Raw genomic sequence first — 25,235 nt, 5'->3', positions numbered from 1 at the left:
CCCAAAATATGTGTTCAAGTCCTAACTACAGGATGTAATCAAGTTCTGGTATGGTGATTCAATGACTGGTGTCCTTAAAAGGAGAGTAAATTTGGACACAGACACGGGGGCACAGGAGAGAATGCCACGTGAAAACGGAAATTGGAGTGACGTATCTGTAAGCCAAGGATTGTTGGCAACCGCTGGAAATCAGGAAAGAGGCATGGAACAGATTCTCCGTGAGAATCTAGAAGGAAGCTTCTAGAAGGAAGCACGTCTGCCAACACCTTGGTTCCAGGCTGCTGGCCCCCAGAACTGTGAGAGAATAATATCCTGTGGTGCTGAGCCACCCAGTTTCTGGTTCTTTGCTACGGCAGCCCTAGAAAAATGGACAACCACCAGGTGTTAAACCCGCATCATTTGCCCAGCACGGTGTTAAGGTGCACACTTTGCTCACTGTATCCTGTAAAATTCCCTCACTACCACCAACAGCTAAGTGTTGTTGGTGTCCCCGTATTACCAGAGGAGGAAAAGTTTGGTGAACTTCCCAAGGTCATGCAGCTAGTGTGCGGTGGAACTCGGGCAGGTACCAGGTCCCGTGACTCTGAACCCCATGCCCTAACCATCATGCAACATTATGCAAAGGCCACGACTCCAGGCACGTTCTGCCGTTTGCATTCACCAGTAAAGTTCATCGCAACCTACTTTGCATCCAGGAGTCCCTGGGCTACTTTCCCACATTTTATCTGCTGCCACTGGAGCGTTGTTATTTATCACATCTCTCCCAGAAGATTCTTGGGTAACAGATGTGGCTTGGAATTTGATAAGAGCGCCACTTCAACACATCCTTTCAATCTGTTTGGAATCCTCACCCTGGAGACGGAGGGACAGCTGAGCAAACAGCCCACGCCCTCTATGTTGGTATTAACTGAACTGGAAGCTCCAGAAACTTCATGAGGGAATTAATGAAAAGCAAAAGATCATTTCCATTTGAAGGAACATTTTAGAACCTGGCCATCGCTGTGGCCGTGGCAATGGCGATTTCTCTGCCATTTATTTCCCTCTCTCATGCCAGTGCATCAGGGCACAGAGGGAGGAAGGAAGATCTCCCCGGGCCGCTTAATGCTTGGAAGCAGGGCCATGCCCATCCTGTTTTAGGGCACATCACCAATGCCTAGCATTGTGCCTGGCACAGAATCCCCAAGAGAGCTTGTGGATGGAGGAACCTGGATGCATGGTTGTGGCACCAACTCAGACCAAGCCCATCTCGCCAAGTAAATGAATGGTTTGTCAATGGCTGTATAAGAAATGGAGAAAGAAATGACTGTTCTGTCTGTGGCCTTGAATTAGCCCATGAGCTCCCCGGCCTCAACACATGGGGTGGGTAGGAAAAGGAGGAACAGGGCTGGGATCTGGAGCCGAATTTGAAACCCTCCTGTGACAGCTTGCAGTAAATAATTTGAATAATTTCCCACAGCAGAACACTTGGTGCTTGAGGTCCAGAGAATCAGATAGAATATGGTTAAGTGCGTGGGTTTTGGAGACAGGGGCCGTAGGAAGTTTCACTTCTAGGGGAGAAACTTTAGGCAAGACACGCACTTCCTACACCCTGGCTTCCTCGTCTGTAAAGTGAGGTACTGGAAGTTCCCACTGTGCATTCCAGTGGAGATTAAAGGAGATCCTGAGCAGTATAAGCAAGAAATGGGAGGGGTTATCATTACCAACCCATAAGGACCCCCCCACCTGTGCTGGTCCCGCATTCAGCGCCCCCCTCCCTTCTTCCTGGTGCAAACCCTGTACCATTCCATTCCAGCCTTTGTTGGTCCAGCATCCCGGCTGCTCTGGTTGCTGGATCTCTCCAATTCTGCTAGAGATGATTCGTTGCTGCCTTGCAGACAGCTGGGAATTGAAATCTAGGATCTGCATTCTAGAGCTTGAGTGCTCACTTCCTACAGTAATTCTAGGAGAAGGTTTGTAGGTTTGGATAGTTTGATCCTAAGGGAGCACAGTTCTCTTCCCTCTGCCTGGAATATGCCTGCTGGCTCTGCTGATCTTCTAGGTCCACACTTCGCTATTGTTTCCCCAGAACACCTTTCACTGACCTGCGAGATCAGGTTGGGTCCTCTGTTTAACCAGTCGCGAGGCGCCGTGCACTTCTCTTGCTGGGGTTTAATCGTAACTGATTTAGGTAATTATTTGTGCAGGAGGGGGAGCTTTGTGAGCCCTGCATCCCCAGTGCCTATCCCAGTGCCTGGTGCATCCCAGACATGTAATGTTTACTGAATGAATGGATGAATTGGCCAGCCTTCCAAGTCCTGGATAAGACTAGAAAAGATGACACATTTGGAAGGCACAATGAATTCCTTCTCTGTTGCATCTCTTAATTGAAGCCTTTTAAAAATAAAACTGATTGAAGGGCACCTGGGTGGCTTAGTCGGTTAAGAGACTGACTTCAGCTTAGGTCATGATCTCACAGTTTGTGAGTTTGAGCCCTGCATCAGGCTCTGTGCTGTCAGCACAGAGCCTGCTTCGGATCCTCTGTCTCCCCCGTCTCTGTGCCTCTCCCCTGTTCTCTCCTTCTCTCAAAAATAAATAAACATTTAAAAATAAAATAGCATAACATAAATAAAATAATAAAATAAAATGAAATGAAATAAGATAAAATAAAGTGACAGAAGAGAATATGCACAACAAAACCCAAGAATTAAAGAAACCAAGGTAACAGGGACCACACCTGGCAACACTGGGTTACATCAGTGCACGTGGGAACTTAGAAGACTCTGTTCTAGTCATCTATCGCTGGTGAGACATCATCCCCAAACTCCACCAACCACAGACTATTATCTCCCAATGTCTCCGTGCATCAGGGATCGCGAATTGGGAATGCTTGCTGGTTGATCGTGGTTCGGGGTCTCTCCTGCAGTGGCTGAGACCGCTGAGGCTGGAGCACCGGGGCTGGGTGGCATGCAGTCCCAGGGCTTCTCCACGGGTCTCATTCCTTGGCCTCACTGGCATGGTGGCACCAGGGCTCCAAAGGCAGGTGTCCCAAGAGAAACTGAGAAGCTACTACTCAGAAGTCACAGGGGGCCACTGCCATCATCCTGTTCATTGAGGCAGTCGCAAAGGTCTGCCCAGGTTCAAGGGGCATAAATTGCGTCTTGGATTGAGGAGTATTAAATCTTTATAAGCACTGTGAAAAACCACCTCCTTCATGACGTGAGGAAAGCTCTCAAAAAGACCTCCAAGAGGGGCCGGAGAGATTCCTATTGAAAGGGAAAAGCCTGATGAGAATATTAAGGAGGAACAAAGGGAAGTTTCCTTCTTACCCCTGTTAATGACTGCTGAGAAGAAGAAGCTGTTAGGAACATCAAGGTAGAAGTCTGTTTTCCCCATGGATACCTCCTGACCACCATATGAAATGAATCGATTTTGAGAGTACCCCGGAGTTCCGCAAATCAACAGATTTTGTGATTAGGGTCATGAGGGGGAGGGGGAGAGACACTTGTTAACATGCAGACCACAGGCCACAGCCCAGACCTTCTGGTGCTTGGGATCTGTGTCATAAATGAGTGTCCCCCAAGAAGCAGGAGGCATCGTCCTTTATAGAGAATGGACCTTGCCTTGGCTTTGATTGCGTACTGACCTGTTGGTATTTGGCTTTCTGAAATTTTAATTTTGATTAAGAATTTGAGCCACCCAAATAATAATTTTGTCTTACAGGACCCCCTAGGTACCAGAAATATTCTCCAACTGATATAAATAAAAATGGTAACTTTATTGTAGGGATATGGAGGTTTCTCATGGGTAACAGCCAAGCCTCATGAGAAATTGGAACCAGGAACTGGAAAGGAAGTCCTCTTCTCATTCTCTGAACTTCTTCCCCTCCCCCCTGCCCCCAAGATACATCAGTTTCTTCTTTGCCTGCATGTGGTAGAAAAGGACCAATCTAGGCAGACCTATGTGTTTCTCTATTCAGGGACCCAGGACTGACTTTGCCCAGTAGCCTATTCCAAATTCTTTGGAGAGAGAAACTGATTGGCTCAGCTTAGGTCAGTAGCTACCTCTGATCCAATCAGCTGTGGCCAGGTGGGTGCACTGCCCAACCAGAAGATTCTTCTAATAAAGAGTCAGAAGAATTGAAAGGCATGCCAAGATTCACTTCCAAATTGAACTGCCCATGTGAATATGTGGTCACTTTTATTTCTCCTGGTCTTTCTTGAAACACGTATTCTAGAAACATCTGGTGCCTGGCCCATCTCCATTTATGTATGTATGTACGTATTTACTTAATTGTATTGAAGTATAGTTGACACACGTTATTCTGTTCGTTTCAGGTGTATGACATTGTGATTTACAATTGTATACATTATGCTATGCTCACCTCAATGTTACCATCCATCACCGTACAATGTGATTATAATATTGTTGACTGTATTCCCTATGTGGGACTTTTCGTCCCCATGACTTATTCATTTTATGGCTGGAAGTTTGTACCTCTTTTTTTTTTTAATTTTTTTAATGTTTATTTTTGAGAGAGAGAGACAGAGCGCAAGTAGGGAAGGGCCAGAGAGAGAGGGAGACACAGAACCCAAAGCAAGCTCCAGGCCCTGAGCTGTCAGCACAGAGCCTGATGCAGGGCTTGAACCCACGAACTGTGAGATCATGACCTGACCCGAAGTCGGATGCTTAACCGACTGAGCCACCCAGGCACCCCTGGAAATTTGTACCTCTTAATCCCCTTCACCTATTTCGCCCATCCTGAAACCCCTTCCCTTCTGGCAACCACCAGTTTATTCTCTGTATTTGTGGGTCTGTTTCTGGTTTGTGTGTTTGTTTTGGTTTTTAGATTCCTCATATGTATTTCTCTTTCTCTGACTAATTTCACTTAGCACAATACCTTCTAGGTCCATCCACGTTGTCACACTTGGCAAGATCTCCTTATTTTTTGTGGCTGAGTGATATTCCACTGTGTACACACACACACACACACACACACATGCACACACTGTTTTCTTTACCCATTCGTCTATTCATCTATCAGTGGACATTTAGCCATCACTTAGTTTTATACAAAAAAATGTTACTGGAACATAACTGCACCCATGCATTTGTGTATTGTCTATGGTTGCTTTCCCACTATGGTGGTGGAGTTGAGTGGTTGATATAGAGACTAAAATATTTACTATTCAGCCCTTCCCAGGAAAAGTTTTCTGACCCCTGCTCTAGGACTTGATTCACTTCTGTATCTCCATAGTTACCAGCGTTTCATGTGTTTCATCCCTACTTCCCTCCAGCCAATACAGGGGAATTTCCCAACCTTGGCTCATTTGTACACCACTTACACGATGTCAGAGATGCTATCTGGTATCGGTTTTTTCTTCCTTCTACCCATGTTGCTTGGGACGGAGCAAGGGACCAGAATCCACACACATCCCTGTTAGTTGACTTAAAAAAAAAAAATTTCAGGGACGCCTGGGTGGCTCAGTCGGTTAAGTGTCCGACTTTGGCTCAGGTCACAATCTCAGTCTGTGAATTCGAGCCCCACGTCGGGCTCTGTGCTGACGGCTCAGAGCCTGGAGCCTGCTTGTGTCTCCCCCTTTCTCTGCCCCTCCCCCACTTGTGCTCTGTCTCTCTCTGTCTCTTAAAAAAAATAAATGTAAAAGAAATTTTTAAAAAACCTGATTTCTGCAAATGCCACAGTATTTCCTGAGGTGCGAAGCACGTAGCATTGATGATTTGCAAGGTGATTTTAGCTTAGTGCTTGAGATTTTTTTAGGTGGTACATAGAAGTGATATTAAATGAAATTAAATCACATCATGATAGAACGATTCTCTCTTTATGTTTTCTTTCAGTCTTTCTTATTACTTAAACAAGAAAATCTCAGTTGATGACAATATGCCGTTAATAGTTCTCTAACACTTGCTAACATCATTTTTCCCTTTAACAAGGAGAGCACACAGAGGCTGGCTTGGAACCTTCAGCAGCTAGCAAAAGCTAACTAGAATTTCCTAGCACTGCTTTGCTTTTATTTATTTTTATGCTTATTTCCATTTATGGCTGGTGATACTGGCTTGCCATTAATAGTGGTGATACAGAGTTTCCTTTTTCAGATAAATTTAGTTAAGTAAAAATATGACGAGGTTGTTAAAATACTAAGCAAATACCAGTTTAGGTGATGGGAAAAGATGTGCAAAAGGCACACGAATGATCGATGGAAGTTTGGGAAACTTGTGTTAAAGTGACTGACATAGCTACAGAAAAGTCCTGGTGCCCAGCGGAGGGAGTGACCCATTGGGTCTGAGTACATCCCTGAGGGTTTGAGAAGGAGGTGACATCTGAGCTGAATCACTGATTTTCTGGGCAGTGAAAGAGTGTAGAAGGACATTGCAAGCGGTGGGAATAGAATATTCAAAGGAAAAGAAAGAAGGGAATGTGGTCACGGAATTGTCTGGCTTGTGGGGATCACTGAAGGATTGTATGCATTTGAGTAACATGGCCAGAGCAGCATTTTTAGAGCAGTTGTTAGCTCGAGCAGGTTAAGCTCTCTGAGCCTCAGTTAGTCTATCTGTAAAATGGGGATAATGGAAATATTATCAGGGAACTTCTCAGCCATCTGTCCTGCTTCTCCTCCTGTCAGGGGGCTGGGATGTCCTATCATGACTGCATCGACACTCAAGGTGTCCAGGGCCCCCTCCTCTGTGTCTTGGGTGGTCGAGCAGGGGATTGTTTGGAATACTTCTTGGCAGTGAGAAAGAATGAAATCATGCCATTTGAAGCAACGTGGATGGAACTGGAGGGTATTACGCTAAGTGAAATAAGTCATACAGAGAAAGATAGATACCTTATGTTTTCACTCATATGTGGATCCTGAGAAACTTAAGAAGGAGGCAAACCATAAGAGACTCTTAAATCCTGAGAACAAACTGAGGGTTGATGGGAGGTGGGGGAGAGGGGAAAGTGGGTGATGGGCATCGAGGAGGGCACCTGTTGGGATGAGCACTGGGTGTTGTATGGAAACCAATTTGACAATAAATTATATTTAATATAAAAAATAAAAAATAAATAAATTTTTAAAAAGAAAAAAAAAGAGAAGGGGATTGTTAGATGGTGCCTTGACCAGTGGTGACGGATCGGTGGGGCTGTCCACACTCGAAACCGGCTCACTACTGAGCCCCCTCCTGTTGGGCTCAGGGGTCCTCTCAGCTGAAGGTTCTTCTTTCCACCTTCAGCCCCTCTACTGGTTTGTCTCCCAGGCAAGTCACGTCCCTGCCTCCACCCTGCACTTGTCCCTTCCCCAATCTTCTCTGGAACCTGGGAGCAGAAAAGCCCTGTCTCCACCTGACTCTCTGCATCTTCGAACACTGGCCTCCTGGAGGCATTATTTCTATTGTGGTGAGGGCTGGGGAAGGGAAAATGGCCCTTGAGGACTAGCGAGAGAACAGGGAAGACAGTGGGTCTACAGTGCCCATGGCCACCCCTGGCTGTGATGAGAAAGGAGATGGTGAGAGCAGGAAATGGGGCCTCTGGGAGCCGGTGGGCTCAGCCTGGAAGCTTCCATGCAGTTAGACTCTAATTTACCATTAAGATAAGAGCTGAACGAAGTATGCCAAGCTGCCCTCCTGCCTCAAAGAGCTTTCTAGGCCTCCCTCCCTCTGGCCTTAAGGCTCTATTGCATTCTCTGGTCCCCCAGCTGAGTCAGGTGTGAGCATTTTATTTACCCAACCACCTAAGCACCTTGAGGATTCTTCTGGAGCTCTGAGCAAGTCAAGTGTTTAAAGGCAGAGACTTTAGAGTCAGTTAGACCTGAGTTCAAACCCTGGCCCTGTCCCTAACTGAATTTGCTGTGTGAGGGCATCTTCCCCTCCATGAGCCTGGGTTTCCTGTAAAATGGGGTTCTGCAAAGTAATGAGAAATAACAAATGAAAACCACTACTTGTGTGGCACTTTGGTAAGTACTCAAAAATGTAGTGGTGACACGACACAGTGCATGCAGTGAATGCTTATTGCAGCCTGATTGCTTCTTCCTCCAGGAAGCCTTCCCAGAAGCCCCAGGGCCGATCAGGTCTCCTGCAGGGTAGTGGTACTGCCCTGTGCTGCTTCTAAGAGGCTTCTTGAAAATGGTACCCTCTGGCCACTGTGGCATCTGGCATAATCACAACCAGTGAAAGTAATGATGTGTCCTGAGCCACCCTGATTAACATGCTGGATTGGTGACCACAGCTGCATGGAAGGAAGCCCCGGGACAACAGGAGAGGGTGTTAAAATATTACACTAATCATCCCTGTAATTAATATCAGAAGCCTTTCTTCCTCTGGACGGCAGGGGCAGAGAACGTGTCTGCTTCTTTATTGCTGTATTCCCAGCGCTTAGCAGGCTTTTCTTGAATATTAAATAATCGAGTGAATAAGGAGACAGGTGCTCCAAATTCAGTTTTATCAGGAATTCGCCCATTCTCTCATTCAACAAATATTTATCGAAACTCTACCATGTACCAGGCACTATACCAGGCTCTTGGGTGACAGCAGTAAACAAAACCAGCAAAGATCCTTTCCCTCATGAGGTTTACATCCTAGCCCTGTTGGCTGGGCATTGATACAAATCCCAAAAGGATCGATACTTGCTTGTTGTTGTTGGAACCCTCCCTACTGATTGGGTTTAGCCATTCAAAATGCGAGGTCTGGAGAAAACTTTATCCATCGTTTCAGTGTCCACAGAGGGCATCTGGGCAGAGCTTGGAGTGGGTCTGAATGAGCATCGGCTGCCGCGGCTTTCTGGGCCCTTCCGACCACCCTGACAGGCTTATTCTCTTTCCCAGGTCATGCTCTCAGAGCGGAAAGGCACAGACGAGCTCTATGCTGTGAAGATCCTGAAGAAGGACGTCGTGATCCAAGATGACGATGTGGAATGCACGATGGTGGAGAAGCGGGTGCTGGCCCTGCCCGGGAAGCCGCCGTTCCTGACCCAGCTCCATTCCTGCTTCCAGACCATGGTAACTTGTCCAGGGGCCTGGCCATTCCACCTCTAGGGCTTCTCCAGGCTTTGACCAAAGCCATCCCAGCAGTGCTCACTCCAAAGAAGCACCTGGACCCTTTCCATTCTGGAGATGGGAGGCTGCTGTGCCCAGGGGATGCTGCTGAAAATTTCTGAGGTTGCCACTGAGAAGCTCTCCCCTAGGCAGATGCTGTTTCAATGAGGATAAAAGAACTCAGGCAATTGGTTTAATAACCAACAGAGCAGGGTCTTTCTCAGACAGCAAGAGGTGACTTGAGGACAGGAGCTGAGGACTTTTGCTCTCACAATATAAGATGTTCTAGCAGAGCTTAGCGATGGGAGTGAGTTGGGAAGGGCCACAGGATGTGGGTTTAGACGGTTGTAGTCAGCCCTCCAGACCCTCCAGATAAATGCTCCGGTATATTCTGCCAGTTGCAGGGACCTCCTTGAGGGAGGGGTTGCCTGAAAACACAGCCTGTGGGAGACTAATGGAGCAGGGGGCACAGTGTCCTAGGCAGGGACTAGTGAGCGCAAAACCGTGGCTCCCAAGAAAAGAAGGGGACACTTGTGCCCTATTCGCTGTTAACTGTGATTCCATGTCTATCTGCGAGAGCAGGGGCCATCCCCGTTCGAATTAGACCCTGGCCTCCATGCCTAAGGAGGGGGTGGCCAGAGCCCAAATGCGAAAAGGTACAAAATTAATCCTTGCCTTTGGAGCTTCTAACGGGCCAGTGGCCCAGTGACTTCAAGATGCTTTAAGGGATTCTTTGAGATTATTTCAATTCTCTGCAGCTCTTACTATGCATGCTAATTTTAGAGCCCACCTCCTATGTAAGACGGGATGCTATCGTATATTGCGTGTAATTTAAAGCTTGAGACTTCCTGTCTTCTCCAAAATCACCAAGTCCTGTGCTCTGCTAAGTTAGCTTCAACACTCCCAGCCCAGAAAGATCTAAAACTGGGTTTGGGGTGGGTTTTCTCAGTGTAACCGCACACCGGGCTTAGAACAGCCCTGTGTGAAAGGGACGGAACTGGACCTCGGCTCCTTCCCTGTTCGAAGAAGTCTCTTGATACATTTTGGGGTCAGAAGGACCTGGGTTCAGATCCCGGCTCTGTCACTTACCGTATTTGCCAAAGTAGGGTGCATATACCCCAGCGCAAAGTGGCCCTGGGTACAAAGGGTGACTTTGGCTGGTGCATAGATTTAAAGTTACATTCCCCTTTTAATTAGCTTTAAGTTCTCCTGAATGCCTCAAGGGGAATGTTTCTGTTTGGTGTCAGCACACCTGTATCCTCTTTTTAACAGAAGAGTACCAGGCTTCCGTTTCTAAGCTTTGGCAAACACCCGTTTCTAAGTCACTGTTTTGCTTATGAGGTATTATAAGACAAATATTTAAAAACACACACACACACAAAATAGATGTTTTAGTAATGAGTTCTTATAAGGTTAAGTTCCTCAAACCACCACCCCGGTTGGGAAACAGAACTCTGGCCGCCACTCTGGAAGGTTATTCGTGTTCTAATCTCGATCTCCCGGCAAGCGGTGGCTTGACTTCCTTGTGCGTCTTTATAGTTTTATCACTTGAGTCTTATCGTCTCTTAATACGGTAGTTTAGTCTTTCCCATTTTTAGACACTGGCTGTGTCTTTTAAGCCTTTTAATACAGTGATTTCTCCCCTCCATCCCTTCCTTTTATCCGTTCCTTCATCTGCTGAAGATCCTGGGCTGTTTGACCCAGAGCGTTTTCACAGTCTGGATTTGCGGATTGCACAGGTGTGGGCCTCTTGCACAGTTTTCCTGTCTGATGTGTCTCCTGCAAATCGGTAGCCGGGCCTAGAGACTCGGGCAGAATCAGGTCCGATCCCTTTGGTAAGAACGTAGAAGGCGTGCTCTTTCGTTCAAAGGCACAGAACACCCCGTGTCTCTCTTTCTGTGATGTTGGCCGTCACTGATGCTCACTCAGCCCCTAGGCCCGTTAATGGCGGTACCCTAATTCTGTCATTCCTTTTTCATTTACTGGTAGGAATGCCTCTTTGAAGGCAGGCTGCCCCTCCTCACTTGCCTGGTTCCCCATGGCACAGCTCATATAGGAAACGCTGGATAAACGCTTGATTCTTTCTTGTTACTGGACAGTTTGTCACAAATTGGTTGATGATTATGCTCCAAAGGTGACTAGTCAGCACTTGCTTCTAAAATAAAACGTTTCGTAAAAGAAGAGAGTCGATGTAAAGAAAAATATTACACGAGCAACAGTTCACAGCCTTGGCACAGTGGTGAAGAGAGTTCTAAAGCCTGAGTTTTAGGGAATTAGGTCCTTCAGGCACTCAAGAGGTAGCAGAGACAGGACCAGACTAGATTCTTTTTTTTTTTTTTTTTTTTTTTCAACGTTTTTTATTTATTTTTGGCACAGAGAGAGACAGAGCATGAACGGGGGAGGGGCAGAGAGAGAGGGAGACACAGAATCGGAAACAGGCTCCAGGCTCCGAGCCATCAGCCCAGAGCCTGACGCGGGGCTCGAACTCATGGACCGCGAGATCGTGACCTGGCTGAAGTCGGACGCTTAGCCGACTGCGCCACCCAGGCGCCCCCAGACTAGATTCTTAAACCTCTAAACTCCTCCCCGCTGCATCTTCTCCTTTTCCCATCGTGGGTCGCCAGGTTTACCCACTGACATCAGTAGATCAAGAAGGGTCTCAGTCTGGTGAATAGACCAAGAAGAGATCCTGTTCTCAAGCAAGAGGTTGGACCAACTTAGAGCGCCATTTTCAATTTCGGTTGAATGCATTGAGATTGGAGGTATTAGTCATGTGTGACAAACATTAATTTATTAACGTACAGTATCTCTATTAGTAAGGTACTGCTTTCAAAATGATAGTAGAGTGGATTTGAGGCAATTCTTTTCATACTGCACTGCCTCACTCGTATTTCAGTATGTTTTCTGGCATGAGACGGTAAGGCTGGGGTTTACCTGGAAATCATGCGGTGCCCTGCGTCCCCTCAAGGGGTGTCACATGTCAGGGAAGAGAGACAGCGCTGAGAACACAGTTCCGTGGGTTCGAGTCTTGTGTGGGGATGGAGGCCCATGTTGGCGGCCACCTCGCGGTCTCCTAATCCAGCAAGGCTGAGGGTGGAACAGACTGCCATCTTGTTGGTGCGGATCAAAGTAGCTACGCTGTCTCTAAGGGCCGCATCGTTTGGGGAAAATGTAACCATAAATGTTATAGTTGTGCTTGGCTTGAGGAGATGCCCTCACTGCCTTCGTGGCAGATAGTTTTTTTAAGCACCTATACTTTGAGTTTACGTAAATTAAATTCACTTCAAAGACATAATAATGCCTACTCACGTGAGGCAAAGGCTGACACTGTTAAACCACATGACAACCTTTGGATGGGTCCTGTCATCACCCCTCTAAGACGAGGGGACTGAGGCCACACAGCAAGTACATTTCAGGGCCAATATTTGAACCCAGGCAGCCTGCCTCCACAGGGTTTTACACTTAACTGTGACACTGTTAGGTCTTTTTAAAAAAATTTTTTGTTAATGTTCATTTTTGAGAGACAGAGAGAGAGAGAGAGAGAGACAGAGCATGAGCGGGGGAGGGGCAGAGAGAGAGGGAGACACAGAATCCGAAGCAGGCTCAGGCTCTGAGCTGTCCGCACAGAGCACATGGACGTGAAATCATGAACCGTGAGATCATGACTGAGCCAAAGTTGGACGCTTAACTGACTGAGCCACCCAGGCGCCCCCAATGTTCAGTCTTTTGAGGGTGCTGAGCATGGCTGCCTGGATTTCTAGGCCATGTGATGCCCCTGGGGCAGAGCCACCAGCAGCCATCCTGTCCGTAGGCTCTGGCAGGGGCCCGAGCCCCAACCCTTTGCTGGCTCACCTCTCCCCTGCTCAGTGAAGGCTCGTGGTGCTCCCCCATGTTTCCGTCTTGGGAATGGACCTGACTTTCCATCCGAGCATCTCCCACGTGTGGTCTTCCAAACACTTGGTTTCACTTCACCAAAAAATCCATGCTACGGAAAGGGTTACCTGTCATCCCACTTCGCAGGAGAAAGGTTTGAGGACGTAGGATATTGGGGGTAGTTTTCCCCAGACACAGCACGGGCTCCCAGGCCCACTGAATGCAGAGCCAGGCTTTTTCTAGCACATTATGTTGAGTTGCAGCCCACATGGCCTTAACCGTGATGTTACAAACAACAAAACCCAGCAGCTGGCGTTGTGAGCACGTCAGCGTGGGCCGGCTGTGCGCTCCGCACTCTGCAGGTGCTCGCAGTGTATGTTCTGTGCGCCTCTCCTGGTAGACACCGGTACTGTCCCTGCTTTCTCCAGGAGGATGCTGAGATTCAGGTACTGTCCCTGCTTTCTCCAGGAGGATGCTGAGATTCAGAGATGTTAAGTAACTCGTGCAGTCTCACACAGTAGGTTAATGGTGACACTGGGATTTGTTCTGCAAGAGTCCAGACCCCCGACCTTGCTATCCTGACCGCGGTTCCTTTGTCTAGTTTCTAAGTCACTTTCGCTCTCATGATTCCATCCAGTTTTCACCAGAACACTATAAGCAAGTGCTGTCCACATTTCGGTGGAAACCAACCCTCAGAGAGGTGAAATGTCTGGTTAGACAGCCGGGTTTCCTAAAGCCCCTTCAGGGGTTCCTTCCACTATGGAAGAGTCACCTGCTCACCCTACAAGGATACTGCAATGATTGGAAAGGTTTTATGGTGGGAGAGATTTTCAAATGTAGGGAGCACTGCATATATATGAGGCAAACCGTCATCGGTTGCTTGTCTCAGGTGAGCAGGAAGGCGACACCCCCTTTTTGGGGAAGGCCCATAGAGGTGGTCATCTGGCTCACACTCACCTTCTAGAATTGCATCGGCCCTGACCCCCTGATTGGTGCTGCGGAGGAGGGGAGGCAGGCTGGGCTGCAGCAGGCAGTATCTCTGAAGCCAGCCTCCCTAGAAGTCAGACCATGCCTGCAGTATACAGAGGCTACTAATGCTGATTGATCCTGTCAGCAAATATTTATTTGTTGAAATAAATGTGTCGGGACCCAGCTGCATCCTTGTGAGGGCTCCATCAGTGGACAAAAGAGATAAAGTCCCCTGTTCCTGGGGAATTTATGTCCAAGGGGGGAGACAGATAACCAACAACAGTGCGACAGAACATTATGGGGGAAGAGATGGAGGGATTGGGTCGGAGGGATGCTATTTTTGATAGGATGATCAAAGAAAAGTCTTTCTGATAAGGGTGACGTTTGAGCAGAGACCAGAGCAAGTGAGGGAACGAGGCATGTGGTTATCTGGAGGCAAAGCGTTCTAGACAAGGAGGAAGAGTGAGTGTAAGAACCCTAGGCGGGAATATACTCAGCGTGTTTGAGGAGCAGAGAGGAGGCCAGTGTAACCCGAGTGGATTGTCATTTTGTATTTTGTGACCCAGAATTCCTTTATGAATCAGCTACTTTGAAAAAATGACAAATCCAGTCTAACGTGCTGCAAATTTGATGTGTTTTTCTCGCTAGTGACTTAGAATTTTGAAAACGAACGATCCTTAATAGAATTAAAAAAAAAAATCCGAAGGTGGCCAAAATAGATAAAAGGGAAAAAGACACCCACCAATATGCAAAACAACTTTTGTCATTCTTAGAATGATGCAAATTTAAATTTAAAAAACTTATTTGGAAAAGCAAAGTTACATCAGAAGTATATTCTCAAAAAAAAATGGATTAAAAAAATCTCTGAAAAATATGCATGGCACAACGTTAACCGAGAATGAAAGGTATTAAATTTTATTTAAGAGATTGTTCTAAACGTGTTAAAACTGCATACGCACACGGAAAAGAATCCGAAAAAGACACAGACAAATGAAAACCTTGATTTGATTTAGGGAGGGGTCCGTGGATAATTATCTTTGTTTTGAATTTATATTATTTCAGAAATGTCTATAATAAAACAATTTGAAAGTGTTGAATGTGCCACAAGATGGCCAAAGTTAATACCCAAGGAGATGTAAAAGCCATCAGAAAGAAGTTGAATTTTTAAAATTGCTCATTAGATGAACTGGGGTTTAGGCAAATTGTTCTAGAAGCACAGAGGGATAAGCATGAGCGCCTCAGCCACATAAGTCTGTGTGTGTGGTTATTGGCTGTGTGACCTCTAGAAAGTCACTTAACAGCTCTGAATATTGGTTTCATCATCTTTCAAGTGAGCGTAATAAGTGAGGATTTAAGACGATGATATACAATGTGCAGAATAAATGATAAATGGAGGCTCCCTGCACTAATGGAGCTGAGTTTGAGGGGCGCCTTGCTGCATGGGCACAAAAGGATTATGTTTCCTCCGGTCCTTTTACAGTTTTTCTCAGGGACAATTGTCAGCCTGGCACATTCATGCAATTTCCCAACTGCCAGTGGGCACAGGCAGTTAAGTCTCCTTAGCAAAACATCTATTTTAAATGTTTTCTTTTCAATTGAACATATGCACTTCTTTTTTTTTTTTTAAATAGAATTAGATTTTATGAGTCATTGAAGGACAGAAGTTACTTCCTCCCCAAATTTGCTGTCGTGGTCCAGCAAGAACTCAGTTGCAAGGCATGCTGGGATGGGCATCGCCCCAGAATGCACGCGGGGACAGGGAGAGGGGTGAGGATGGTTCTTCTTGTAGACCTGGCCCCTGAGGTCATGTCCTTTGAGCACCAAGAACGTCCAAGGGGTCCTGGTAACTCAGGATCGGCTCAGAGTTGGCATGAGTGCCCAGGGGTAGGGTTTGATAGAAGGGTGTTGCTGTAGGAACTCTGGCAGAGTCTCAGTAGGCAATAGTTGGGTTGCCAGAAACAGAAAACCTCCTCCTCCAAACTATTGCATTAAAAAAAGAGAGAGAGAGAGAGACAGAATCTTATTGGAAGGAAACAACCCAAAGGCAAAGATGTACCTGAGCCTCATGAAGAACCAGAACTTCAAAGCTTTCTAGAATAGATGTCTGTTTCTTTATCCTTGTTTTCTTTGTTTCTCCCTGATCATGGTAACAGCATAGCCTCTCTAACTCCTTGCAGGTTGCCTATCTGCCGAATTCCCTGATTCACACTCATGGGAAAGAGAATCTGATTGGTTCTAATTCGTACTCTTGGGAAACAGAATCTGATTGGTTCAGCATAGGTCAGAAGTTTTATTCCTGGCCCAGTCCACTGGTAGTTGGCCACTACCAACTCAGTAGGAACCTTTAAGAAGGGGTTGGATCTACAGGGAAGGGATCACTGGTGCTCCTGTCAAGTGGGAGTCGCCATTTTGAGTGCAAGGAAACTAACGGGTTGGAGCCAGGCGTAACCTACCGCTGGTGGTATAAACACAGCATCGAGTGCCCCCGAGGAGGGGAAGCTGGTAAGAGTTTTGCACGTGTTGGCGCTTTAGGCAACTGAAGCATCTGAGGATCGTGAGTGCAGGAGAGGACTCAGGAACGCAGCCCAGGCATATAAAGTGGGTATGGGTAGGAAGGGACACACCCTGGTTCTCTCTGCCTTCTTAATGGTGGCCTTTGCATGTTCATTCAGTAATCAAAGATCTATAGAAATCCAAGGAAGAGTAGAGATGGTCCTAGCCCTTGAGAGCTTTGCTCTCTGTGTGGAAGGGCAAGGCTTGGAAAGCTGGAAAGAAAGAGGAGCATCCATTGCTTGATTCTGAGAAAGATTCTAAGGCTATAGAATACAGAGGGGAAAAAGTTGTGTGTGACACATGTCCATGACTACTTGAGGGAGGCACTGAATCTGCAAGGATATGACATGCATCATCTCTATATCTCTGCAAAACCCTCTGAAGGAGAAGCTATCATTACCCCTTTAGGAAGGCAGGGAGGGTTTAGTACCGGATGCAAGCCCTCAGAGTGTGCAAGCGGTGTAATTGAGACTTGAACCCAGGACTAGTAGTGCATGCTACAGGTACGGCTCTCAACCATGGCACTGCACAGCTTCTCGAGACGAATACTTGCATCTGAGCAATAAAAGGAATGGCTTACGGACAGGATAGATTCACTGGCCAGCTTCGCAAACTATTAAAGATCATTCAATAGGCAAATGCTTACTGAAACTCACTTGAAAGCATGGCGCATGCTCTTGGAGCTGCCCACATTCTGGATCCTCTCTGTCTGTGGCATCTTCTTAAAAGTGTCAGGTGTCCCCTCCCAGCAGTCACGTGGGCGTCACATCACATCCCGCTTTCAGCCGCCTTGGGGAAAGAATGATGATTTCTTTGAATTCTCTGCCATGCCCGCCCTTCCCCACCCCGATAAATTCGGCACATGCCTTGCAGTCATTGTTTTAAATCAAACTACCCTTACACTCCCGCTCCAGATGTGAGACATTCTATCCAACCATTTTGCATGATGCGGTGTGACAGACAGACATTTAGTTTGATTTCCTCAGTGACTGAACACAAGCGAGAAAGGGGAAGGGAAATTTAAAATTACCTGAAGTCGTTTCATGCTCGGGGGACAAGGGCAGCGTGTTAATGAAGAATAACAACAATAACAATGACAGTTTTGGGGGAAACGCTTTGAAAGTTGAGCAGGCTGTCTAGATTGAAGAGGGAAGGGAGAGCTTGCCTTTCTGCGCTTTTAATTGGAGTCGACAGTGGAACACCCACGTAGAAACGTCCTGTAGCCAGCTGGAGCGAACTGGAGCTCAGGAGAAAGACAGGGGATGGAAATATAAGTCAAGACTCATCAGCCCAGAGAGATGAGGGCTGAAGTCTTAAGCTGTGACAAGCCCTCGCTGGAAACTTGAACAATTCGGGGAGACTCAATGCCCAACACCTTTCTGATTTTCACGGGTAGAGTACAGCGAAGAGGTCCTAATGGAAAACCCTGCACGTGACCAGAAGAAAGATCTTTCGAGGCCTTGAAACGATTTTATTGGAAGAGTGGGGAGCAAAGTCAGATCTCAGGGCATTATGTTGGTGGGGGGGATAATTATGTAAGAATCAGAGGCAGTGGGTGAGGACCACTTAGTTAGCTGACGCCCCCGGAGCTCCCTCTTCGTGCCTGTCACGCAATTCCTCTTATCACGTTTTATTTTAGATTCTGGCTCGAGTTGGTTGCATATCTGTTTTCACAAGACTCTGAATTCTCTGAGGGCAAGGCGCATATGCTATTCATCATTGTTTACCCCTTTAACACCTAATACATGACTTGCAAAAATAAATGCTCAAGGAACCGTTCTAAAATTCACCTCCCTGCTCAAGATTGGCTCGAGGTTGCCCCTGGCAGTGTTTTTCAAATTTGGATGTGCCTTACCTTGGAGTGCCAGATGAACTTGGTGGTACATGGACGAATTGCATTCGCTTTAAAAATAAGTCCGTTGAGGGACCGATAGAGCAAAAGCCAGACCAGATATAGCATAGAGTTGATAGACTCCAGATAATGCATTTTTGTTTTTTTACAGAGACAATGAATTTCTACTTATGACTTTGGGGTGAAGTTGTAAAATTGTTAAATAATGTGTCTAAGTAAAAAAAGTGAAGTAAATTTTAATGGAAATATCTTTAAAATAAGTAAATTTTAGCGGATGAGGCGGGTAAATGTGGTACAATCTTGGAGCTCGTGTGGGAGACAACCAAAGTTTGAAGTTGATGGCCTTATGCAATTTATCATAATCTGGTCCCAGCCTTGCCTCACTCCTTCGTCCTTTGTAACTCTGTGCACTCCGCTGTCCCCCTCAGCAATAATAGCCACAGAATCAGGGGCTTCAAGGGCTAGTTCTGTTTTCCAAAATACACATTAAAATAAACACAAAACTATGAAGGAAAAGCCTTATGCATCCGTAGCCCACCTAAAATTATCTCCCTCCACATTTTGGGAAACAGTGCCGTTTAGAAATTTACCTGGTCTCCTCACGCATCTGGGGAATCCTTAACATCAGGCACCATGGATTATTCATAGCAGCCTCCCTGGTAGTAAAATAATGCCTGGCCTAGGGCGGGCATCATTAAGTGTTCGTTCAGAAAACAGGGAAGGCAGGACGCCAGCCACACTGTTTCCTATATGAAGCACTGGTGTGCCCAAGGCAGACTCAGTACAGTTCAAAGATGATGGATCTCAGGATTTTCCCGCATACGGTTCATGGCAGAAGCAAACCACAAAACACGGCATTAGCTACAAGCAGAGCTCTCCCTGATGTTGGGATTCTAACTAATGAGTTTGGGGGGCAAGCTGAGTTCTTCCAAAGCTGCAAGCAAGCAAGTGAAATCTCTCCTTTACTTACTTTTCTCTCTGTGGCCAATGCCATCTGCTAGTTTTAAAAATAATTTTTAAAAGCAAGTGTTTTGGTTCCCTTCAACGTGCAGCAAAGACAGATGCTATTTTTAAGGCTTGTTTTCTATCAAAAAAAAAACCCCCAAAGAACCAGGGGCTGGGTGTCGGCGGTTCTGACTGACTATCTCCACTCTGCCACTACCTTGTGGATGACCTTTTTTTGCAAGCCTCATACGCCTTGGACACTGAGAGACAGAAGTGATAACTCTGCCTCCCTCTCTGCCTCTCAGTAAAGATGTTGAGGGGGTGAAGTAGTGTGAGAAAGTCCCTTGACTTTGCAAAAATAATTGATCAACCTGTACTTTTGCCCTGTGACCTGTCAGCTTCTGTCTTGCTGTGTGGCTGGATCTCTAGGTCCTTTCTCGCCCCTCCTGGACTGGAAGCTCTTAGAAGGGAGGACACACGCACACATCCATACAATGTCTAGTCAGAGTCTTACACGGGTAGCAGCCTGATAAGGTTTGGAACCAACCTGCCTGGGGTTCAAATCCCGGCTCTGCCGCTGAACAGCTGAATCACCGACAATCAGCAAGTTACTTACCCTTTCTGGGCTTGAACTTTAACATCTTTAAAAGGGGAAGCATGGTAATACTGTCCTGTTGGATTGTTTAGAGAGATAAATGAGACAAAATATGTAAAGACAGTTGGCTAAGTCACATAATAAATGCTCACAAGATGGCAGCTTTATTTTTTTTTTTAATTTTTTTAATGTTTATTCATTTTTGAGAGAGAGTGTGTGCGAGTGGGGGAGGAGCAGAGAGAGCAGGGAGACACAGAACTCAAAGCAGGCTCCAGGCTCTGAGCTGTCAGCACAGAGCCCGATGCAGGGCTCGAACTCTTACACCCTGAGATCATGACCTGAGCCAGAGTCAGACGCTCAACCGACTGAGCCACCCAGGTGCCCTGGCAGCTTTATTTTATAATAGTTATCATTCCAGTTATTAGACAGTACACATTGGACAAAGGCATCTATGACTGTTATGTATAAAATAATCTTCTGTGAGCCATAAGATTTTGTTGATGGTGGCTGAAACATTTGTGATGAGGCCACCATCGTGTTAGAGCACTTCACGTATGTGAGCTTAGTTCTCTGTGGGCTCCTTGTCTCACAGTCCTGCACTCCTTCTGGATAGGCCCTCCAAGGCCACTCAGATTCCCTCCATAGTCACATGTTAGTTAGTTATCTATTACAATACCTCAATACTTAATGGCTTAAAACCACAATAAACATTTATTATCTCGCCGTTTCTGGGGCCGGAACTCACGAGTGGCTAACTTGGGTGGTTCTAGTTTTGGGGTCTCACATGAAAAGTTGTAGGCAAGTGGTCAGCTGGGATTGCAGTCATCAGAAGGCTTGACTGGGGCTGGAGAGTTTATTCCCAAGGTAGTTCCTTCCCTTGTCTGGGGAGTTGGTGCTGGCCATTGGCAGCCTTGGTTCTTGGCCAAATGTACCTTCCCATATGTTGCTTGAGCATTCCCATGATGTGGTGGCCAACTTCCCCAAACAAATGATCCAAGAGAGAGCAAAATGGAAGCTACAGTATCTTTTGTGACCTAGTCATGTTAGTCACACACTGTAATTTTTACAATATTCTTTTTTTAATATTTATTTAATTATTTTGAGAGAGAAAGAGAGAGAGAGAGAGAGAGAGAGAGAGAGAATCCCAAGCAAGCTTCGTGCTGTCAGCACAGAGCCTGATGCAGGGCTTAATCTCACGAGCCGTGAGTCCATGACTTGAACCAAAATCAAGAGTCGGACACAACCTACTGAGTCACCCAGGTGCCCCCATTTTTTACACTGCTCTACCAGTTATGCAAGTCAGTCCTATTCCTTGTGGGAAGAAGCTACACAAGGACGTGAGGACCAGGGGGTGAAAATCACAGGGGGCCATCCTGGAGGCTGGTTACCACAGTTACCTGTTATCTGTAATATGATCCATGGATTTATTTTCCACTCTTCGTTACAATTAGCTTTTATCCTAAATAATAATATCCATTAAGTCACAATAGTAATCTGCTAATTACATTTTCCAGTACAAACAAATAGAACTTTGCAGTTATTAATTTAAAAAAAAATCATGTGCCACCTTGGCCCAGTTGCATTCTTCCAGTGGCACAAATACTGCATTTGGGAAATAATGGGCCTGGCAAATAGGGGTTTGTCACAGAGTCCTGGGGGTTTTGATCATAAATCCCAGCTCTCCGCTGCTCTCCATCTGGAACCTGAGAAACACAGGATATTGATGTTGCCGTTTGCTCTCCTGTCCCAGGACCGCCTGTACTTTGTGATGGAGTACGTGAACGGGGGTGACCTCATGTACCACATCCAACAAGTTGGCCGGTTTAAGGAGCCTCACGCTGTGTAAGTACAAACTTGTGCTGTTCTTCTTTTCCTGTGGGATCCTTGCATGTTTGTTCCCTTGGATTTTTAGCTGAATAGGGATTGTTAGCATCTTGAACCGCTTCATGATAAATGTATGGCCAGGGGGAAAAGGTATTCTGCTTGATATGGGATCCTTTTCTTTTTTGTTTTCCTGATACCAGCTAAGAACCTAAAGCTTGAGAACCACAGTTCTTTCTTTATCGCTGATGTTTTGCCCCAGACTCCTAAGGGAAAGGCCCCCTAGATGCCTCAGGGGATATCCTTGTAGGTTTTGTTTATTCATTTGTCAGTATTTGTTGAGAGCTTAGTATGTGCCTGGGCCCAGAGTTTGTAGAAACTTGCTCAAGATCACAGAGCTGGTGTGAGACAGATCCACATTCTGACCCAGATTTTTGTCCTACACCTCTCTCTCTCCCTCTCTCCCTCCCTCTCTCTCTCTCTCTCTCTCTCTCTCTCTCTCTCTCACACACACACACACACACACACACACACACACACACACACTCAGCTACCCTTATTCCCAGGGGATGAGGAATCAAGTTGCATTGTAGCTGTGCCCTGTGGCTCCTGGGTGGGGAGACTGATTCAGGTTTTTGGAACTGTGTTTCCCCTGCTGAGTCCATTCTGTCCCTGTCAGTTCCAAGGCAGCCAGAATTTTCTTTTGAGAACACAGATCTCATCGTGTTCCTCCCCTGCTGTTGGTGAACAGGGACAGCAAGTTGTGGGATGACCAGAGTTAGCCTCTCCTGAGGGGTTTGCTAAAATCTTATTGTCCCTCTGGAAAGCCCCCGAGGGCTCAATCTAGGGCTCTATCTGGTCACTCCCAAGGCTTGCTGGCTCCTGTTCAGTTCAGCTCTGCCCCCTCTCTTCCCACCTGCTGAGGTTGTGAGCACTGTATTCTGGTAGGGTTTGCATTCTTGAGCTTCTGGATCTAGTCATAATTCCCATAGGACCAGGGGGTTGGCTGTTCTTTTGCTTCTAATGCCTAACTGAGCACGGACCCTATGCTCGTTATCACAGAAAACAAATTGTCAGAATGCTTAACATAGTTCCCTAAAGCCCTGCCTAACCCTGTGGTGTAACTGGACTTTCTGGTTCTCTCAAAATCTCTTTTCTTCTCAGCCTTTGCTAAGTGCTTACTTTAGGGGTACCTGGATGGCTTAGTCTGACTCTTGGTTTCAGGTTCAGGTCATGATCTCACGGGCTCGTGGGACTGAGCCCCGCATTGGAATCTGCTCTGCCAGCCTGGAGCCTACTTGGGACTCTCTTTCCCTCTCTCTCTGCTTCTCCCCACCTCACTCTCAAAATAAATAAATAAACTTTAAAAAAAAAAAAAAAAGAGCTCACGCTTTAGACAGATGTCATGCCATTCATTAGTGATATCACTTAATCAAGTTATTTTCTGTCACTAAGCCTCTGTTTCCTCATGTCAGGAAGAGGGAGGTAAAAGTAGGGCCTACTTCACAGAACTGTTATTAGAATTTAATCAGATAATAACCTGAAATGGTGGCATGTAGACAGTAAACCTTCAACAGTTTAGCTGTTAGTATTCAGATACTCGATTTGTCGTAGACAGAAATTGTCGTTCTCCATCCAGTCCGTCCTCTCCCAGGGCCTCCTCCCCGCTGAGCAAGTGCTGAACCTCTGATTTGTCCTTAAGGCAGCCTCCCGGCTCTCTAAACTCTGTCCACACATCTACACTCCCAGACGTCGTTTTAGGAGACGTGTGGCTGACCATCCATGGTGAGATGTTAATGCCCTACGCCTGGTTCAATATCGTATGGAATTCTGAGGGTTTGCCAGGCATACGATGTCCTTGAATCTCTCCATCGCTTTTTTTTTTTTTTTCTAATTTCAGATTTTACGCTGCAGAAATTGCCATCGGTCTGTTCTTCTTACAGAGCAAGGGCATCATTTACCGGTAAGTGAGCACTGCTACCCTTTCCATCCTTGCGGCTCCCTCAGCTCCTTCCCTCCCTGCCTCTTTCTTTAACTGCTTTTAAAATTAGAATCCATGGTGGGGGAGGAATCCTCCAGCCCTGACTTGGGCATGTGTTCTGCCAGGCAGCATCGCCCACTGCCCTGGCAAAGTTTGGGCAGCTCTCGATGGTGATGGGAAGATCTCTATGGACTCCACCACCAGTGATGGTTCAGAGCCTCAGATGTGAGACCATTTGCTTTAAGAAGGGGAGGCTCACCAGTGGGGCCCTGGCACTTCCTTCTCTTGTCTTTGGACCCCCAATCTGGGGGAGCAAGCAGAGAATCTCGGCTGGCGGGATATGATGGATCCTATTATTATGAAACACTTTTTTTTTTTTTTTTTTTTTTTTTTTGCTATGTAACTACAATTTAGAAATGAATCTCTGAAATGCTTGCCCTGAAAGACAGGATTAAGTTCAGGACTTGGCATTTGCCCGTTTTTGGAGGAGCAAGTGTATGATCATGGCTGTGTGAGTCATACCGTTTTATATTTCACGCACGGCAGACTACTGAGCCTGAGGCTGCTATTGGTCAGTGAGTCCAGTGTGTACAATTCTCCTGATGCCACATGGATGCAAATGGCATAGGCAGTGCAGGCTTGGGCTGGCTGGTTATGCAAGAGAGGCTGGCAGGGGCACGGGGCTTCCAAAGGGCACTTGGCATGGGCGAGAGTCTATCGAAAAGATCGTGAAGAGCCATGAAACTCCATGTCATTCATTTATTTGACATACATTTATTAAAAGCCTACTATGTGCTGGACACTCTTCTAGATGGTGCGGATGCAGCAGGGAAGGAAACAGGCAAAACCGCCTCCCTTTGTAGAGCTTCTGTCGTAGTGGTCGGAGACAGATCCATAAATCCCAGAGATACGGTGTGTCAGGTTGCGATAAGTGCTGTAGAGAAAAGTCGAGCAGGGTGGGGGCTGGTGTGTGCCACGTGGTGAGCAGGGTGCCTGTCATTCTGTGGAGAGCATGGGATCGGGCTCTGGAGGGTTAGAGTGACCTGAATGTCCTGGGCATCGCGGTGCAATTGAAAGACATAGGACCAAAAAGGTATAAAGAGATGAACCCTGGTGGGCTCAAGGCAGATGGTGGAGGGGAGGCTGTGGGCACTGGTGGAATGAAGGGATGGAAAGTGTGTATCTTGCCAGAAGCCTGCAGAGTCCAGGGGCTTTGTTGTTTTTTTTTGTTTTGTTTTGTTTTTAGTCCTTGAAGTCATGATATGAAGCTAGCGGAGAAGGACAATCATCCTGAGTACATAGAATCCCTACTCTCCATAGTTATTCCTGATAGTGGAAGAATGAAGGTCAGGAAAAGGAGTGGTTTCACCTGGCACATGAGTGAGCTCAGTGAAGAAATAGGAAGAGAGAGAAAAATAAGAATTTAAACTGTAAATCGTGTGCTCATTCTGGCCATGCTTGCCCTCAATGAAACTGTGTCACCATGTGTGCAAGAGATGGCACCTATGAAGCCCCCGATTCCATTTGACCGCCATAGTGGGAGTGTCCTGTGCCAAACAGAACTCTGGTGTTAAAAGGAACACGTTATCCACCCTGTGGCATGACCTCCTAATTCAAGCCAGTGACTCCAGCAGGTGCTTA

General features: G+C 46.5%; 1 protein-coding gene across 6 annotated transcripts in view; it reads left to right on the top strand.

The window, feature by feature from the left end:
• Positions 1 to 25,235, top strand: part of PRKCB (protein kinase C beta) — a 330,403-nt gene that overhangs the window by 262,554 nt on the left and 42,614 nt on the right. For all 6 annotated transcript variants that reach the window (XM_042971551.1, XM_042971553.1, XM_042971550.1 and 3 more), the window contains 3 exons: positions 8,796 to 8,969; positions 21,543 to 21,634; positions 23,514 to 23,576. In XM_042971551.1, coding sequence (XP_042827485.1) covers positions 8,796 to 8,969; positions 21,543 to 21,634; positions 23,514 to 23,576 — 329 coding nt within the window. The remainder of the gene's footprint in view (positions 1 to 8,795; positions 8,970 to 21,542; positions 21,635 to 23,513; positions 23,577 to 25,235) is intronic.

This window comes from Panthera tigris, chromosome E3, assembly GCF_018350195.1.
Source record: "Panthera tigris isolate Pti1 chromosome E3, P.tigris_Pti1_mat1.1, whole genome shotgun sequence".
Classification (NCBI taxonomy): Eukaryota; Metazoa; Chordata; class Mammalia; order Carnivora; family Felidae; genus Panthera; species Panthera tigris.
Note: the sequence above shows the minus strand (reverse complement) of the source record. Positions and strands in the feature narration are given on the sequence as shown.